Source organism: Crocuta crocuta, unplaced genomic scaffold, assembly GCF_008692635.1.
Source record: "Crocuta crocuta isolate KB4526 unplaced genomic scaffold, BGI_CrCroc_1.0 scaffold92, whole genome shotgun sequence".
NCBI lineage: Eukaryota > Metazoa > Chordata > Mammalia > Carnivora > Hyaenidae > Crocuta > Crocuta crocuta.
This window is the reverse complement of record NW_027528804.1, coordinates 5,621,326-5,641,791: the sequence shown is the minus strand read 5'-3', so window position 1 is coordinate 5,641,791 and position 20,466 is coordinate 5,621,326. Positions and strand designations below refer to the sequence as shown.

The 20,466-nt window shown below is 34.6% G+C and overlaps 1 protein-coding gene across 3 annotated transcripts in view; it reads left to right on the top strand.

Moving 5' to 3' along the window:
- Positions 1–20,466, top strand: part of TBCK (TBC1 domain containing kinase) — a 190,010-nt gene that overhangs the window by 11,318 nt on the left and 158,226 nt on the right. For all 3 annotated transcript variants that reach the window (XM_077755783.1, XM_077755782.1, XM_077755784.1), the window contains one exon: positions 2,988–3,060. In XM_077755783.1, the coding sequence (XP_077611909.1) occupies positions 2,988–3,060 (73 nt within the window). The remainder of the gene's footprint in view (positions 1–2,987; positions 3,061–20,466) is intronic.

Sequence of the window (20,466 nt, the reverse complement as noted above, 5' to 3'; positions counted from 1 at the left end):
TATTGAGGTATTATTATGCCTAGTTTACAACATAGGCATATAATTTTCTGCATAGGACAGATCTCTATTTAGATAATGACTATCATATAAGACTTTTACTCATTTCTAATAGCTACATCGTGCCTTTGCTCAAGTTAACTTATTTAACAAATATTTTTATATTAGATAACTTGCATGTTTGAGGTACCAGTTTAAATTTTTTTTATGTTTATTTATTTTTGAAGGAGATAGAGACAGAGTGTGACCAAGGGAGAGGCAGGGAGGGAGGGAGACACAGAATCTAAAACAGGCTCCAGGCTCCGAACTGTCAGCACACAGCCTGACTTGGGGCTCAACACAGAGCTCAAATTCACAAGCCCTGAGATCATGACCTGAGCTGAGTTAGACGCGTAACTGACTGAACCACCCAGGCGCCCCTTGAGGTACCAGGTTTAGAAACTTATGATACATTTAGAACAAGACTGATGTTCCTGCCATGTGTACAGATTCTTAGAGTTGAAATAAATGTTACCTAAGAAAAAGTACAGTGTAGAATTGATTATATTATAGAAGGGGCAAATTGATTTGGGGCCACCAGAAAAGTGTTCCTTAAGGAAGTCATATTTAACTAAGAAACAAATAATAGCTAGCATTTAGATAGTGATTGCTATGTGCCAGGCACTATCCTTGATCCCTATTACATATTAACTTATTTCAATCTAACAACTCTGTGACATAGGTGCTGTTTTTCCCCCCATTTAAAAGAAGATGTAACTGTGGCACAGAGATATTAGCACACTTCTCCAAGGTCACAGAGCCAATGAGTAGTAAACCTGGGATTTGAGCTTAGAGGAGTGTGTGCTCTGAACCACTGTGCTTCATGATAGGAGTTAGCTGGGAGAAGAAATGAGGAAGATTGTTTAAGGCAATGGGAACCCATGTGCTAGTATTTGAGAAGATGGGGGAGGAAGGCCAGCATGACTGGAAGTTGGTGAGCCGAAGTAACAAAAAATGAAGGTAGAGAGGGAGTTATATGTTCAGATTTATTATTATTTTATCACTGAGACTTTAGTATGAAAAATATGATGGAGGGTACGAAGAATTAACATGAGATCAGTTAAGAGATTGTTGCAGTGATCAAATAAGAGGATGCCGGCTTGGACCCACATTGTGGTCAGTGGAGCAAACCAGATCCTGGAAATATTTGGGAGATAGAAATAGCAGGGCTTTTTGTTTGGATTTGAGAAAGGGAGATTACTCCAGTAGCCAAAGCAGCAGGCAGGATGGTGGTACTAGTTCACTGATAGCACTTGAGGTGACTTTTATGTTAAAGTGAGAAATCATCTATAAAAGCTTGCAATGCAGAAGGGAGTTCTGGACTTGAAATAAAATTTGCAAATTTTTTAGCCTTGGGAGTAAATGAGAAGAAAACACGGTATGAAGATCCAGAATCAAAGATTGGAGGAACTAGAGGCATTTCAGTTAGGGTAGAAGAGGTGCCATTAGTACAGAAGAGACTGAGGACCGGCAGCCAGATAGATGTTAGGAAAAATGACAGGATGTTGTAGGATGAAAGCAAAGGAATGCAGCACCTTCCTGATTGGTTTTCTGATAGTATTATTTGCTTTTTCCTCTTAGAACTTCATAGTTCTACTAAATTGCTTCAAGTTCAACTTCACATGCTTTTTTCTTGACTGAACTGTTTTTCTTTTTTTATTCTATTTTTCTTTTTCTCCCCCTCATTAAATGTGCTTTCAAGTTTAATTTTCTGTAAGTTCCTGTTTAGATCACTTGGAGTCTTTCATCTGAAACTGATAGCTTTCATTAGAGCATTTGTAGTTTTTCTGTTTCATATCATTCTGTATGATGCCACCACTTCAGATAGCTTCAGCTTCTGAAACTTGACCCATAGGATATGCTGCCTTCATACCTCGAATGACTGCCTGTATATCATTGTCCTTAATCTCTACTCCCACGTGCAAGATCATACCTTGAACCAGTTGTCACTGAGAGTTGTTCCTTATGCTAGATCTCCTGTTCTGAAAGTCTCCTTTCCCATCTTCTGCTATTTCATTTTTTCTACCTTTACTACTTTTCATTTTCATCAAACCTCTTTGCAGTAATTACTATTCTCAATCTCTTTATACTCTTCTTTGTTTCATCCTAGTCTGCCATTTATATTTTGTGTTAACCTTCTCCCTTATCTAACCCATTTTGCATAGATAGTCCCAGAACCCCAGTTTCTTTTAAACCTTGATCTCTCCTGAAAGTAAAAACTAGTTTTACTTTTCTCTCACTCCTCTTACGTTCATTCATTTAAAAAAAAAAAAAAGTGTCAATGTATTAATCATTAGGGATAAGTGATGGAAAAAAAAATATATATGGATTGACCCTCAGAACTGTTCTATCTTATTCTTAATCTGTTGGAAAATAAAAATTACATCATAATATTGATTGTGCCCACCAGATTTTTATATTATTACTTAATATCAGCAGGCCCCTGATGTTACAAATAATCCCACATCAATTTTCTGTTCTTTCTTCATAGTCATGATTCAGAACATTTCTACTTTTCTCAAGTTTCTGAACTCAGTTTCAAAACCTTGTGTTTGAACCAGACTGCCAAGACGATTTGTCCCTAGCTCCCAATTTCCCCTTCACTTCAAAATTTCTTTATATCTTCATCCAAGATTTTCCTTCTCCTAATCTGTGTCAGAAGAAGGGTCACTTCTTTCTTCCAAAAGTAAAACTTTCCATCTGTTTTTCCTGTTGCACATGGGAGAAACTCTAGACAAAAATACAAAATGACATGAAATTGTTATTTAATATGTTGTTTTATTACACATTTATTCTCTTATATACTTGATAACTATGTGGTTAATATAGAGTTTGAAAAACTCTTGAAGTACTATTAATATTGTAAGTTAATATCTTTAATGGACTATGTTATTTTGTTATTAAACGTTTTATAAATCAGATGTAAAGTGGATTTACTTTGTTTTACTCAGAGAGACTGGTGGTGGTAGCTGAACACTGTGAACGGAGTCTAGAAGACTTGCTTCGAGAGAGGAAACCCGTGAGGTACTGTGTAATATCAGGACAATTAAATGAAAAACAGAAATTGGCAAACAAAAAGGCATTTTAACTAGAAACTGCAGAGTTTTTGTTTCTTCTGTTACTTGTTTAATGATAGGATCCAGGTGCAAATTTTTATTTTAGGAAATTTAATTCACAGGCTTCACAGAAATTCAATGTTGACATTGTCCAGTGTTCAGTTTTTGTGAGGTAGGCATTTTCCAAAGTACTTAGCAAAAAAAATCCTAAAGATATATATGAAAATTCTATATTGAAATGTTTTCAGTACTAAGCATTTTTCTAGGTGAGATTAAGAATATTTCCGTGGGAGTAGTACATAGTAACTTCTAACTGGTATTCCTAGGGACATAGTGTATTGTGTTAAGGAAAGACCATGTTGAGTGGAGAGAGAGAATAATCATAGCTTGGGTGGAATCTAATGATAGAAGTTAAATGAAATTATTTCAATGGCTCGGTAGTTACTTTCTATCACAGACATTTCTGGCAAGAAGAGTACGTGGTATATATGTTATTACAAATATAGTACTAAATGAATTTCTTCACACATTTTTTTCTGATTATCTTAAAATCATGAGAAATATTACTTTAATGGATAAAAAAAGTTGTACTAAGCCAATGAAAAATGTTTGCTATAAGTCATTATAGGATTGTAATTATCCATTCTCTTTTAAAGAAATATTTTTATTCTTGATTAGTACTTTTAAATCACTGCTATATCCTAGATGAAATGAATTTTTTTCAAGGGAGGAAAAAATGTGTATCTTGCTAAATGGTAGTTATTTAATAAAAGCATAACAAATAAATTGAATAAAATATTTTCCTTGATTCTTTAAATGATTTTAAGTGTTCTCTAGAATAAAAGACGCAGATACCAAGTATACCATTGCCTTACTTCTTTGGGAGAGTCTAATCTGACCAGAGGTAATAAATGTGACTTTTGTATATATTAAGAAGAAGCTTAGCCTTATTTAGTGAATATGTTTTTATAACTATAATTTTTACATGTCATAGTCTTTGATTTTATGTTTTTAAGAACATATTATTCTGTTTGCCAGTTTAAACTTCTCTTTTAATTTATAGACCACTGATGTTAAAAAGAATTCCCTGTGAAAACTAGTTGACATTAAAATGGAAAACAAATTGTAGTCACATCTTTATGAAAAAAAAACACTTTATTTTAAATCAGCTTGGGTTAAATTTGTAAAAGATTAAAACTAATTGTAGCCATTTCTTTACCTAGGAAATGTATAACTGAGCCTGGGTTAACTTTGTACAATGAAGTACAATGCAGTATGTATGATGAAAAAGTCACTAACCAGCTAGGCAGCCTTGGACAAGTCTCTTAATCATATTCCTTACCTACAAAACAAGGAATTTTGTTGATCTAGGGATCATTCTAGGAGAAGTTATTCTTAACTTTATATTTTATTTAATATGTATTAAATTTGATAATATATTGATCAACTGCTTGCAAGTATATTTATGTTTTCTTATGGTAATATGATAACCTACCAATGCCCTTTTTTAAATGGTAGATTTAAAAAATGACAAATATAAATGTAAAACTTCAATGCTGTATTTTAAAAGGCAAATTGTTATAGAAACAGAAGTTTTATGATTCAGCAATTCCACTCCTTCATAGAGGACCTTCTTAAATTTTGTCTCCAAGGTACCTCATTTATCTCACTCTAATCCTAGCCCTGCCTTGGTATTTAACCAAGAGAAAGGAGAAATATATATTCACTAAAATATTTACACAATAATATTCCCAGAAATATTATTCATAGTAGTCCCACACTGGGAAGAACTTGAGTGTCCATCAGTGGAAGAATGAATAAACAAATCATGTTATTTTTGTCAAGAATAAAAAGGAATGAACTATTACTACATACAATATGATGAGCCTTAAAAATATGCTGAGCAAAAAAGAAGCCAGTTCTAGAATGATCAAAAGTTATGGTGATAGATCTAAAAACAGTACTCAACTCTGATTGGGGTAAGGGGCAATGTAAGAACTGATTTAAAAAACAGCCTTGACAAGGAAACCATCTGGAGTCATGGAAATTTTTTACATCTTGATCAAGGTATTACTTATGTGGTATATGTTCTTGCAGAACTTGTTCAAAATTCACTGAAATATACAGTTCAGATGTGTGCATCTCAACGATGTAAATTATGCCTCATTAAAAAAAATTTTGTTCCATTATTTACTTGGCTTGAATTCTAAATCCCTCATTTAGCAACAACATTATGTTGTTAATGAAGGTTCTTGATCCAATGGCATACCTGTTCATATTTCTTTGTTTCTATATGAAGAAATAGTGTGAATTAGTTGTTGCTGCTCAACCAGTACCTCAACACTTAGTAGTTTAAAAACCATAAACATTTATCATTTTATACAAACTCTCAGGGTCAAGAATTCAAGAATAAATTAGCTAGATGTTTTTAACTCAGGATCTTATGAGGTTGCAGTCAATATACAAACTAGAGCTATAATCATCTGAAACCTTGGCAGGCTGGATGATCTGTTTCTGAGGTAGCTCACTCATTTGGTACCAGTTGTTGACAGTAGGCTTTAACTCTTCTCTTTTTGAAGGCCTTTCCACTGTTGTTTGTCTGTCCTCTCAGTATGGAATTGACTTCTCTAAGCTTCTGTTCCTTTTATGTCCTAGCCTCAGGAACCACACACCATCATTTCTGAAATAGTCAATTGAATACAGAAGTCAGCTATTAATTCTATTCAGTACAGGAGGAGACTGCATAAGAATGTGAATCTCAAACGTCAGGGATCGATCCCTGGGAATCATCTTAGAAGCAGGCTATCATAGAAATCTTAGAGATCATACATGTAATGTAAAAAAAACAGGAGGGAAATATTAAACCAACATTAACATTAACTGAAAAATTACTTAAATGTCTTAAAATTATTCAGTATTCATTTAGGCTACATGAGACAAAAAAAGGAAGAGTTTATATTATGAAGAGAAGGTAGAGTATTAAGGGAACTGAAGTACTAAAGGTGGACCAAGGTCTTCAGGGACATGAAGACAGATATTAAGATCAGAAATGATCTACATTCTGAAAATTAATGTTATCCATGGACTTATGTTCCCAGCCATTCAGGAAGACCCTGTAAGCTACAACTAGATTAATTCTCCAGTCATCAGGGTAGTAGTAACTGTAGACTGTTCCTTCTGATACTGAATTTTCCTTCTCTGCTCATACTTGTTCTTCCTTTCCTTACAAAAAAATCTGAGGCAGAAGAGAGAAGCTGGTGCCTAGAAGACAAATTTCATTTTACCTCAACTCTGTCCTTTTACTTTGTTTTTACTTTCAATTGTACTGTAAAAGGATACAATTGATATTGTTTTGCCAATAAGATTAAATCCATTAACTTGTGGAAAGTTTTACTTTCTATACTCATCAGCTTTTATCCTTGTTTTAGAGATAAATCTGATAGCACTAAACACTAGTAGTTTTAACAGTATCTCGAGGTGTATAGAAGCCACCTTTCTTCAATGCCTTTGTATGTATCTTCATGAGGATAAAACGTTACGGATAGAGGCATATTCTTTGAGTAGATAAACATGAATAGCATTCATGCAAATTTCATGTTGTCTTTCATATCATTTACATTTCTTTTTTTTTTAATGTTTATTTATTTTTGAGAGAGACAGAACGTGAGCAGGAGAGGGGCAGAGAGAGAAAGGGAGACACAGAATCCAGAGCAGGCTCCAGGCTCTGAGCTGTCAGCACAGAGCTGATGCAGCACTTGAATTCACGAACCCCAAGATCATGACCTGAGCTGAAGTCAGAAGCTTAACTGACTGAGCCTCCCAGGCATCCCTCATTTACATTTCTAATAGTTGTTTTCATTTATGTAAAATAGAACATACAGTAGCTTTAGCTTTTATGGGTCTTTATAATTTCTTCAAGTAAGATATAGTTAAACATTTTTGTAACTTAAGTACTATTTTCTAATCATTCTGGTAACAGACTAAAATTCGGTATTTTCCTCATTCATTTTATAGTATAACATTCAGTACTTACTGCCTTTGAGTAGACATGATTCTGTCAGGTTCAGCTCCAAGTTGTTATCTGATCCATCCATCTAAATTAGCTTTGTTGAAAACTATTTGACTTTCCACATATTTGGATTACATTAGTCTCCAATAACAGCAGATTTCATGTGCAGAGTTGCTGTGCTGCAATTTTAATTAATTCTGTAACCTGTTTATGGAAAGTGAGAAGATGTCCTTATGGCTTATAAATCATATAATTTCCCCTACTGCCAAAAGTAAGCACCCTGCACCTGTAAGAAAGGCTGATGCAAAGTAAACAGGAAATCTATTTAGATGGGCTTGCAACTTGAGACCCAGGATTTTTACTTGTCCATCTGTCTCTAACTGTTGCAGAACTGTGAGCTGCCAGTTGTCTGGTAGTTATTTGCAGGTCATTGTCTAAACTTAAACATCATCCAAGGCATATATCTTACTAGGTTTCTATTTTGAAGAAAAATTTAACTGTTTTTGTTTAATTGGTGAGATGGGAGTAGAGACGTGAAAACTAGAAACCTAGAGATGGGTCTTATGTCAGTTAACTCACTTTTTTCAAAACACATTTAATATCATTGAACTAAGCAATATTATACTAAAATATTATAGTAGTAATTTATATTACAAATATATTATAACTTGGGGCATCTGGGTGGCTCAGTCAGATGAGCATCCAATTCATGATTTCAGCTCAGGTCATGATCCCAGGGTCCTGGGATCTAGCCCAGCTTGGGGCTCTGTGTTGAGCACAGTGCCTCCTTGACATTCTCTCTCTTTACGCTCTGCACCTCTCTTCTGATCACATGTGAGCTGTCTCTCTAAAATAAAATAAGAAAACAGGGGCACCTGGGTGGCTCAGTTGGTTAAGTGTCCAACTCTTGATTTCAGCTCAGGTCATGATCTCAGGGTACGTGAGATCAAGCCCTACATCAGACCTGCACTGATAGCACGGAGCCTGCTTGGAATTCTTTGTCTCTCTTTGCCCCTCCCCTGCTTAAACTCAATCTCTCTCTCTCTCTCTCAAAATAAATAAACTTTAAAAATAAAATAACCCAAAACACCAAAATACTTTTAAAAAATAAAATAAAACAAAAGAACAAGTATATAATAATTTAAGACTATTTTGAGGTGTCAGATCCCACTAGAAAAGCAAGCATCTTTTTTATCATTTTTAATGATAAAACACTTTTGAGAATTCATGTTATCCAAATGGAAAGTAATAATTTTGTGCTCTGACTCGGAGGTGCTGTCAAGTCAGTCTTCTATAAATTAATGTTATTTGTATAGATAGTTTGCTGATCTGGTTTGAAAAAGGAAAATTCACCATTTTCTTTATAGTTTATTCAAGCTTGAATATGAGGAATTAATTTTTGGAGAATGCTGCTCTCTTCTCAGTGCCTTTTATATGTTACTTGTGCCAGGGTTGAATCTTGCCAATATTTCTCTCCAGTTTCAGTTAAATGATCAAAATTATTTGTTGGAAACATAAAGGCATGGAATTCAATTAAACTCCTATAACCAGTAGGTTTCAAGAAACAAAGTAGAGCATTTGGAAGGTTTGTTTGAAGTCATCTCATATTTGGTGCCTGTGAATCTATTTAATTGCTACCCTAAAGCCAGATTCAAGATACTGAAAAGTGGGGAAATTTAAATCTCAATTCCTTTCTGAAATATTTTCCGAGAATGTTAAAAAGAGAGACATACCTTCATCATTCCTATTAAAGCAAGCATGAGGAAATGGTTTGCCTTTTAAGTCTAGGAGCTATTTGGAAAGTATTTCCCTTTTGTGTTCATGTTCTTCAGGGCATGTACTTTTACTTAATCTGTAACAGTGTCAGTGAGTGTAGTTCAGAGATATTCAGCAGAGTTTTGGCACTTGGAGCAAAGTTTCTGCATTGTCCTTAAATTTGCAAGTGAAGGCAGGGTGAGTAGTGCAGGCATGTTTCTTTAATAAAATGTTTGTCATATGTTTTTAGGGTTATGGTTTTGAAAATTTACCAGAGAACCATCAGCATAGCAGAGGTTATACATGGTTATACATGTAGACTTTGATGGGAAGCAGGCAATGTCTGCAGCTGTTCACTAGCTTGATGGAAAACATGATCTGACTTACTTGGATGAGTAAGTTTTATTTGCCCCTATTAAAAGATTGCCTACTCACTGAATTAGATGCCCCAAAAAATTTTGGACACATTCTGGAGTGCATTCCACAGATGGATAATGAGCCACAGGTCATAGTCATTAGAAATGGATAGTAGATTTTCTTATTTTAGAAAAAATAACCTGGTAGTGAAAGTTCAGGCTCTCATACTTTTTTTTTTTTTCCTTCAAGGGCCCTAGTTTCAAAATGCATTTGAAATTATTACTATATAGTCAAGTAACTTTAGAGATTTATATAACTGATGTATATTTTTCTTCCTGTTGTACTTGTTTTGAGTAAGGATGGGAAATAGTACCAAAAGATGCTCTTCACTCACACTGGGAATCCTGCAGCTATCCTGTGCTTTCTCCCTCTCTTGTACCCCGTATCCTAGTAGCCATCAAGTGTCATTCATATAACCTTGGTGGTGTTTCTCACATCTCTACTGTTTTTTACATTCTTTAGTTCGGGCCTCAGTAACAAACTGCTTGATTATTGCATTACAACATTCTCCTAACTGGGCTTCCTACGTTCATCTTTAATATACTCCATTAATATTGTATGCTGCCATATTAATATTTTTAATATTAATTCCATGCTCAGAAACATTTGGTGGCTCTCCACTTTTGTGTGTGTGTGGGGAAACATTTTATAAGCATGGGATCTGACTTTAATCAAACTCTCTAAATAATTTCCAAATAGTGTCTAAACTATGCAAGTAGTTTTTATTATTATTGATATATAGTTGAAGAGATGGAGTGCCAGAGAAATGAAATACAACATGAAGACGGAGGTGTCTTTTTGTCCAAAAGTGTAACTCCAATCTTTGGCACAATGTATAGCACTTCTTTAAGTTACTCACTTACCTCTCTCTATATGCCATACCACTGAACCAAAGCAAATACTTTTCTACTCCAAATTTCTTTATCCCATTGTATCTCTAGTTGTAAGGTGACTTTTCCCTTTTAGCTTATAATTGTTTGCCTACAATTATAGAATTAAGCAAGCTATGATTTCCCTTTCCTAACTAACCATATGTTTTTGACATCTATACTATAATTTTTAAATTTTTCTGCCTCTAAAATTGTTGGCATAAGAGTTTCCATATAGTTAAAGTGTTGTAAATGAACAATTTAATGAACTATGTTTTTGTTTAGTCATGCAGTTTAAATTATATTTTCCTATTATCTTTCTTTTAATCATGTGCCATAATTTTCTTTCCCATAGAAATGAGTTTTGGTGAGTCTGATGCAAATGTTATCTTGGTGATTTTTTAAAATTATTTTCTTGGAAACATTTTTTTTTTTAAATAGAATGAGTACACAAATTGTTCATTTCCTTCCTCGCAGCTCTAGGGAAGAATCTACTTCTGAACTTATTTTAGGGTGTTGGCAGAACCCAGTTCCTTCCAATGGTAGGGCTGATGTTTCTGTTTTCTTGATTACTATCAACCAGGGGCTGCTCTCAGCCTCTGAAAGCCATCTGCACTTCTTTTCATATGGCCCTCTCCATCTCTGAAGCTGGCAATGGAGAATCTCTCTAATCACATCTCACTCGTGCCTAGAATCTTTCTTATTCCCTCTGTCTCTGACCTCTAGATCCAGATTTCAAGGACTCGTGTGTTATGGTGAGACTTTCTTAGAGTCAATTGTGCCACACACCAGCTTGATCATGGAAGTAAAATCCATCTTATTCATAGGCCTGGGGATCATGCAGAGTATAAGTCAAGGAGCAGGGGTCTTGGGAACCATATTAAAATTCTACCTACGTCAGTTTGGTTATCAGGGTAAAATACTGGAGAAAATTTTTTAGTCTTCTATGAAGTGTTATATGGTGTTCTTTTTTATAGTAGTAAGTCATTGTGGCTGAGACGGTGGAAACTGTAGTGTGTTAGGGTCATCAAGACCACCCCCAGCTTCAGTGACTCACTGGGAGCACTCCCAAGACTCAGAAGTCATATACTCAGTGGTTATATTATACTCATTTTATTACAGCAAAAGGAGACAAAGCAATATCACTAAAGGGAAAATAAAGGGGCAAAGAATGGAGGAGAACAGCCACAAGCTTTCCAGGGTCCTCTCCTGGAAGAGTTGTAGAGGATGTACTTCATTCTGCTAGCAGCAGATTGTGACAGCATGTCCCAAGTGTTGCCCGCATCAGAGACTTGTCTGAGTGGAGAAGTGGCGATTATCAGGATTTGGTCACAAAGACACACAGTACCTGTGTGATTGACTGCAGTTACTGATGCTCTCAACCTCCAGAAGGAAAGCAGATGTTTCATATAAATCACATTGTATAAACTATCTAGACAAACTTGAGTGGTTCAAGGCCTCAAAAGGGCAAAACATTCTTATCAGTTAGAACATTTCCAAGGGCACAATTCCCAGAAGCCCACAATAGGCCAGTCAGGAAAACAGGCACTTTGGGGGAATGCACAAAGAGACTGATGAGATTCTTTTTTGAAGAGGTATTAAAGCAGATTTTATAGCCACTTCCAGCAATTTGTGAAGTATCTTATGACTTTGTAAACGAATAGTTGCTGATCTTGTTCATTTTGGTTTGTGTAAAGACTTTCTTTTTTCATTCGTCAGTGATATACTGGCTTTCTATCCCTGCTATAGCATTTGCTACAAATTTAGCAGCTTAAAACAAACAGATTTATTATCTTACCGTTCTGTAGGTCAGGAGTCTATTGGATTTGGCTGGTTTTTCTGCTTCAGGTCTTTTTTACATTTTTTTCCCTTAATGTTTACGTATTTTGAGAGAGAGGGAGCAAGCACACAAGTGCATAAACAGGGGAGGGGCAGAGAGAGAGAATCCCAAGCAGGATCCAGTGCTGTCAGTGCAGAGGCCCACATGGGGATTGATCCCATGAACCATGAGATCATGACCTGAGCTGTAATCAAGAGTCAGGCGCCCCCTGTTTCAGGTCTAACAAAGCCAAAACCAAGGTATTAGCAGGGCTGTATTTCCTTTGGGGGCACTAGGGGAGAATTCATTTCTAGGCTCCATTTGTTGGTAGAATTTAGCTCTAAAAAGTTGTTGGACTGGGATCCCCATTTTCATACTGCCTGTTGGCCAGAGTCATTCTTAGCTTTTAGAAGCCACCAGCATTCCCTGTCGTGTGGTCCCATTTCTTCATCTTCAAAGCTTGTTACAACAGCTCCAGTCCTGATGCTTTGAATCTCTCACCTCTCCTATCTTTTGCTCCTCTCTCTGACAGACTCTTCTGCTTTCCTCTTCTGCTTTTAAGGGCTTCTGTGATTACATTGGATCCACCTAGATAATTCAAGGTACTGTCTTTATTTTAGAATTAACTAATCAGCAGTCTATCTCCATCTGCCAAGCCCCTTCACAGTACTACTCATACTAGTAACAAGAATCTGGGGAGGATCCTGCCTACTATATTCCTTACACAGATAAATATTGAAGTTTTTTCCTCCTCACTTACTACATCTTTATTTTATTAATTATACCTCAGTTTCTAAAGATAGAAATAATTAGGCAATGTTAATCCTCTCAACAATTATAAGCATGTTTAACCTGTTTTCTTGATGAGAGAAATATTTCTGAGTCACTCAGATTGCCAGTTAACTTCAGAAAAAATAGTCAAAATTTAATAAAGTTTAAATTCAAACTCTGTATGCTGTTTTCCAGAGTAATGGTCAAGAGTAAAACGAACCCTGTATTTATTAAAATAAAATCCCTATTGGGAGTGTCCGGATATAAAAAGAATGATCAGAGGACATGTAAATATGTTGATATTGAATGCTGACCTGTTATTTTCCATTAGAGAGACCTTTTTTTTTTTTTGCATCCTCAATTGAAAATTTTTGTGGTGTATTAGATGCACTATATTTAGAGAGAGAGGGAGAGAGGCAGGCAAGACAAGTAAGCTCTGGAGGGAGAAGGGAGACTGGTTTGGGAATGAGTTAAAAAAGTATAAACTCTCTTGAGTCCAGGTAGGTAATTTGAGTGAAGTGTACTGAGCTGAAACTGGGTTAAACTGGGAAGCAGGTAACACACTGAAAAGAGGCAGCTAATACTCAGCTGCGACTGTTGTTACCATGTGAGAAAATATCCTGGTGTTACCATTTCTTTCACATTTTCAGAGGAACTCAGAATTTGGATCCTTACATGAAATTTCTGAATTTTTAACATTTTCAAGTACTTCAAACTTTTTTAAACATTGAGGCACTAAGTGGCTCAGTCAGTTAAGTGTCTGGCTCTTGATTTCAACTTAGGTCACGATCTCACTGTTTGTGAGTTCAAGCCCCATGTCAGAGAGCACAGAGCTTGCTTGGGATTCTTTCTCTTTCTCTTGCTCTCTCTCTCTCTCTCTCTCTGTCCTCTTCCTGCTGGCACATACATGCTCTCTTTCTCTCTCTCCAAAAATAAATAAGCATTAAAAAAAAAATGTAAACATCATGGTCCAAACAAAACAAAGGGTTAATCTAAATTTAGCCAATGGACAGCTTATTTGCAAATTATGGAGAGCTAAGGAAAACCACCACTCAAATTAAAAATTGTTATTTGGTTTAGCAGGAATCCTAGCATCTCTGGGATACTTGACCTCTGCACAGACAATGCAGACCCTGCTTGGGGCTCTCTCTCCCTCTTTCTCTGACCCTCCCACCACTCCAAAAAAATAAATACATTGATATAATTTGCAAGCATATGTAGAAACAAAAAGAAACTTTAAACACAGTATGCTTTTCTATGTGGAGTGAAGGAAAGTTCGGGAAATGAGGATAAAAGGGAAGAAGAAAAGTGATGTATCTCTTCTATGCTTTGCTTTAAATGGGTGGGGTCATTGTGAAAAGGAATGGGAAGTACAAGGTCTTTACCTTTTAATAATCATTCACTTATTTTATCACATTGAGAAGAAAAGATGAAATATCTGATCACCCTAATTTTATTAGCAATGTAAGAAATTATATACTTTTGAAAGACTAATTGTTTTTTNCCTGCTCACGCTGTCTCTCTCTCTCTCCTAGAAATAAATAAAACATAAAAAAAAATTTAAAAAAAAATCATTTATACCTATAAAAGTATAATAAAGAAATATAAAGAAAGAAAACTTTCTTTTTAAAAGAAATCACCTGTGTATAACCTCAATGGCCAACTGTCATTTACTCATTGTTTTGTCTCCTATTAAACAAATCAATTCCTTCAGCAACTGAGAAAAGAACACTTTGGTAAGCTACCACAGGAGACCTGTGTTTGGGAGTTGCACTGTAAGGGAACATTTTCAATTGTATTCTGTAGTATATACTTTTAAAAGACAAATGAGAAACAAAATAATAATGAAATTAATCAGTACAGTTTCCTAGTGGGAAATGTTTGAAAAGCAGAAACTACAGAATTGATAAGTTATAAGGTGTCAATATATAAAAGAACTACAATTAAATAAGCACTTGAATTCAGAGGCTCAGAGGGTTTTTTATTTTGTTTTTGCTTTTGTATATGTAATAAATATGTGATTGTGATAGAGATTACAATATACATTTTTTATTTATTCATCTTCCATGAATTAATATTATGGCAAGAAATATTAATATTATGGTAGAAATCTTAGACAATAAACTTCCATTCACCCTTCTCCCATCCTTTGGGTATTATTGTCTTCATTGTGCAATTTATATTTACTTTTACATGTGTTATAAATCTGGTTATACATTATTATTGTGTTTTGCTTTAAACGATTTTTTTAAAGACCTTGAGAAATAAGGAAAAATTATTTTACATTTAACCATGTATTTGATGTATCCTGAGCTCTTTATTCCTTTGTTTGAATCAGATTTTTATTTGGTATTATTTTTCTTCAGCCTGAAAAATTTTGTTTAAAATTTCTTTTAGTGAATATCTGATGTGTACAAATTCTCAGATTCTGATTATCTAAAAATATCTTTATATCACCTTAACTATTTTCTTGGCTATCATTTTATTATACAAAATTTCAAAACATAGCAAAGTTAAAGAATTGTACAATATACCTATATTCTACAATTAACATTTGGCCAATTTTTGCTTTATCACATATCTATCCATCCTACAATCCATCTTATTAACCCATCTTATTGTTTTGATGCATTTCAAAGTAAGTTGCAGATAGGAATGCATTCTATTCCTAAATGTCTCAACATTTATACCATTAACTAGACTCCACTATATGTTCATTTTTTAAGGTAAATTTTAAATTCTGTGAAAGCACAAAAACTTGTATATATTATTTGATGAATTTCAGCAAATGTATACACCTGTGTAACCCAACTACACATCAAGATTAGATCACCACCATCATCCTAGAAATTTCCCTCATATCCCTTCCCAGTAAATGTTTACTGTTCACCCCAACCCAACTCCCAGAGGCAACCACTTTTCTGATTTTTTTCACCCTCGATTAGTTTTTTTGTTTTAGCACTTTACATAATTATATTATATTATATACAGCATATGCTCTTTTATGTAAGGCTTCCTTAACACACTCTAATGTTTCTGAGAATCACTTATGTAGCTTCATGTACTATAACTTATTTTTATTGCTGAGGCGTATTCCAGCTTATGAGTATGCCACAGTTGGTTTAGAAGTGTTCTGTTTATGAACTCCTGAGGTATTGCCAGGTTTTGGCTTTGATAACTAAAGTTGTTGTGAATGTCCTTAGGTTTTTTTTGGACAAATATCTTGGTATCCCTGGATAAATAGTAGCAGTAAAACTGATGGATCATGAAGTAGATATATGATTGATATTGTGAGAAAACACCAGATCTTTATCTAAAGTGTTGTACTTTTTACATTCCTACTAACAATGTATAAGAGTTCTAGTTCCTCCATGTCCTTGCCAGCTGTTACTGTTTTTATTCTTCGACTTTTAGCCACTGTAATGAATATACAATGAGTAGTATCTCATTGTAGATTTAATTTGCATTTCCATGATGACTAAAGATGTTGAGTGCTTTTCATATATTCATTGGCCATTCATATCATGAGATACCTATTCAATCTTTTGGTTACATTTTAAGATTATTTGTCTTTTTATTATTGATTTATAGACATTCATTGTATATTCTCTATACATACACTTTGTTAGATATTTTTGGCAAATATTTCTGCTAGCCTGGCTTGTCTATTCATTTTTTTAACATATATCTTGATGAGCAGAAGTTATTTATGAAGTTTAATGTATCAAATTTTTCTTTTATGGTTATTACCTTTTTATCAGAAACCTTTGTCTCCTCCCAACTCATGAAGATACTCTCATATGTTTTCTTCTAGAAGCATTATAGTTTTGAAATTTATATTGAATCTTTGATCTCTCTCAATTTAATATTTTTGTATAGTGTTTAAGTCTATTTTCTTCATATGGATATCCAGTCATTCTAGCTCAATTTGTTTAAATAGATTTTCCTTTTCCCATTGAATTGCTTTGATGCTTTTATTAAAAATTAGGTCTGTTTCTGTCCTTCTATTTTGTTTTATTTGTTTTATTTGGTTATTACCTTTATTTGGTTATTATCCTTATCTATTTTCTATCCTTAGGCTAACACCATACTATCTTTATTACTCTAGCTTTATAGTAAATCTTAAAGTCAGGAAATATATGTTTTCCAACTTTGTTCTTTTGTTTAAAGAGTGCTTTAGTGATCCTTGCTTCTCTACATTTTCACATAAATGTTATAATAAGCCCTCCAGCTTCTAAGAGTGTATGTTGGTATTTTGATTGGGATTGCATTCCATCTATGGACCAATTTGGCAACACTGAAATCTTAACATTGAGACTTATAGTGAATAAACATGTTGTTTCTCTCCAAATTTTTAAGTCTCTCCTTAATTTCTCATAGCAATATTAAGAGTTTACAATGTAGAATTCTTGCTTTTTTGTTAAACTTATTTCCAAGTATTTTATGTGCTGATACAATTGCAGATAGAATTGTGTTTTATTTTCCAATTATTTGTTGCTGGTATATAAAAGTGCAAGCAGCATAGGCATATAGTATATAAAAATACAAGCATGAGCAGCATCAGAGTAGCTTAGTTAAGCGTATGGCCCTTGATTTCAACTCAAGATCTCAGGTCATGATCTAGGTTCGTGAGATTGAGCCCCATGACACTTCGGATTCTCTCTCCGCCTCTCTCTCTCAAATAAATAAACATTAAAAAAAAAAAACAGAGGCATGAAATAGTGTGAGAAAAAAATAAGGCATAAAGATTAAAGGAGGAGGAGAAGAGGAAGAGGGAGGAAGAGGAGGAAATATTGTAAATGTATTTCTATTCAATAATGATGTGGTCATGTAGAAAAATCTAAGGAATTTAAAAAAGAACTCTTTTAATTAATAAGTGAGTTTAGTGAGATAACAAGAAACAAGCCCAATATAAAAATACCAGCAATAAGGTGTTAGAATATGTTGCTCATTTAGCAGTAAATTACTCAAACTGCTTAGCATTTAGCTTTTTTCATAAGTGTATTAGATGAAATTTCACTCTTGGAAGATAAGGTGATCAAATGAAGTAGAAAGTGATCATATAATATAGTTTTTGAATAATTTTGAGGCCTATAGTGGATTTACCACCTTGTAGTTCCTAGAAGTTAGGAAACTGTTTTAGGTAAAGTGCCAGAAATGGCCAAATTGAGGGGTTGTGCTGAAGAAAAGGTGACTTGATAATTTCTGTCTAGTGGTCATCTGAGTTGAGATAGTTGGGATATCAAACTGATATAGAATGTCCTATATTTTCAGATATACATCAAAGTGATTTGATATTTTTATGCATTTTAAAGTCATTCCCACAATAATTCTAGTTATTGTCACTATAGAAAGTTATAATAGTTTTGACTATATTCTCTGTGCTATACTTTAGATCCCATGACCTATTTATTTTATAACTGGGAGCTGATACCTCTTAATCCTCTTCATTTCTTTCAGTCATGCCCAAACCCCTCTCTGCTCTGGTAACCAACAGTTTGTTGCCTATACGTATGAATCTGTTTCTGCTTTGTTTTGATTATATATTTGTTATGTTTTTAAAAATATTTAATGTTTATTTTTGAGAGAGACAGAGACAGTGCACGACTTGGGGAGGGGCAGAGAAAGAAGGAGACACAGAGTCCAAAGCAGGCCCCAGGCTCTTAGCCATAAGCACAGAGCCTGACATGGGGGCTCAAACCCATGAACCATGAGATCATGACCTGAGCCAAAGCTGGATGTTCAGCTAACTGAGCCACCCAGGTGCCCCATGTTGTGTTTCTCAGATTGAAATACAAATGATACCATATTTGTTTTTCTCTGACTTATTTCACTTAATACCCTCCATGTTGTCTATCCATGTTGTCAAAAATGGCAAGATTTTATTCTCTTTTATGTCTGAGTAATATTCTATTGTATATATACCACATCTGTTTTGTCCATTTATCAGTTGATGGTCACTTAGGTTAATTCCCTTGGCAATTATAAATAATGAACATAGAGGTGTAGATATCTCTTTGAATTCGTATTTTCATTTTCTTTGGATAAATACCGGAAGTGGAATTCCTGGATCATTGGTAGTTCTACTTTTAATTTTAGAGGAACTTCCATACTGTTTTCCACAGTAGTGGCACTAATTTACATTCCCACCAGCAGTGTATGAGGGTTCCCTTTCCTCCACGTCTTTGGCAACACTTGTTATTTTTTTTGTCTGTTTGAATATAGACAATCTGACAGGTGTAAGGAGATAGCTTGTTGCATTTAAATGCAAATGTGTTGATTTGCATTTCAATGATGAGTGATTTTTTTGAGCACTGTTTCATGTGTCTGCTGGCCATCTATCTGTATGTCTTCTTTGAATAAAGGTCTCCTCAAGTCCTCTACTTATTTTTTAACCAAGTTTTTTGTTTGTTTTGATATTAAGTTGTTTAAGAGATTTATTGTGGATCAATACTTCTTTAATGTTTTTGTCTGTTTTTATTAAATTCCAGTTAACACAATGTAATATTAGTTTCAGGTGTACAATTTAGTGAGTCAATACTTCCCAACACCTGATTCTCATTATAACAAGTGCACTCCTTAATCCCCATCACCTGCTTAACCCAGACACCCTCCCACCCACCTCCCCTTTGGTAACCATCAGTTTGTGCTCTGTAGTTAAGAGTCTGTTTCCTGGCTTGCCTCTCTTTCTCTTTCCCCTTTCCTCATTTGTTTTGTTTCTTAAATTCCACATATTAGAGAAATCATATGGTGTTTGTTTTTCTCTGACTTATTTTGCTTAGCATAATACTCTCTGACTCTATCCACATTGTTACAAATGGCAAGATTTCATTCTTTTTTTATGACTGAGTAGTATTCCATTATATTTATATACCAATTTTTTTTTTTTTTTTTACCCAGTCATCAGTTGATAGACTCTTGGGCTCTTTCCATGATTTGGCTATTGTAGATAATGCTGCTATAAATATCAGGGTGCATGTATCCCTTTGAATTAGTATTTTTTTATTCTTTGATAAATAGTAGTAAATAAATAGTAATTGCTGGATTGTAGGGTATTTATATTACAAAGCTGTAGCAATCAAAACATTATGGGACTGGCACAAAAATAGATACATAGATTATTGGGACAGAATAGAAAATCCAGATCCATAAATCCATAATTATATGGTCAACAGATCTTTGACAAAGCAGGAAAGAATATCTAAATGGGAAAAAGAGAGTCTCTTTAAAAAATGGTGCTGGGAAAACTGGACAGCAACATGCAAAAGAATGAAACTGGACCACTATCTTATACCATACACAAAAATAAATTCAAAATTGATTAAAGACCTAAATGTGAGACAGGAAGCCATCAAAATCCTAGAGGAGAACAAAGGCAGTAACCTCTGAAATCAACTGTAGTGGGGCACCTGGGTGGCTCAGTTGGTTGAGTGTCCAACTTTGGCTCGGATCATGATCTCACTCTTCGTGAGTTCAAGCTCCACATTAGGCCTACTGCTGTCAGCACAGAGCCCTTTTCAGATCCTCTGTCCCCCTTTCTTTACCCCTCCCCTGCTGTGCTCTCTCAAAAATAAAACATTAAAAAGAAGAGAAATTAGCTGTAGAAGCTTCTTTCTGGATATGGCTCTGAAGGCAAGGGAAACAAAAGCAAACAAAACTTGGGGCTTTATCAAGATTAAAAGCTTCTGCACACCAAAGGAAACAACCAACAAAGCCAAAGACAACCTACAGAAT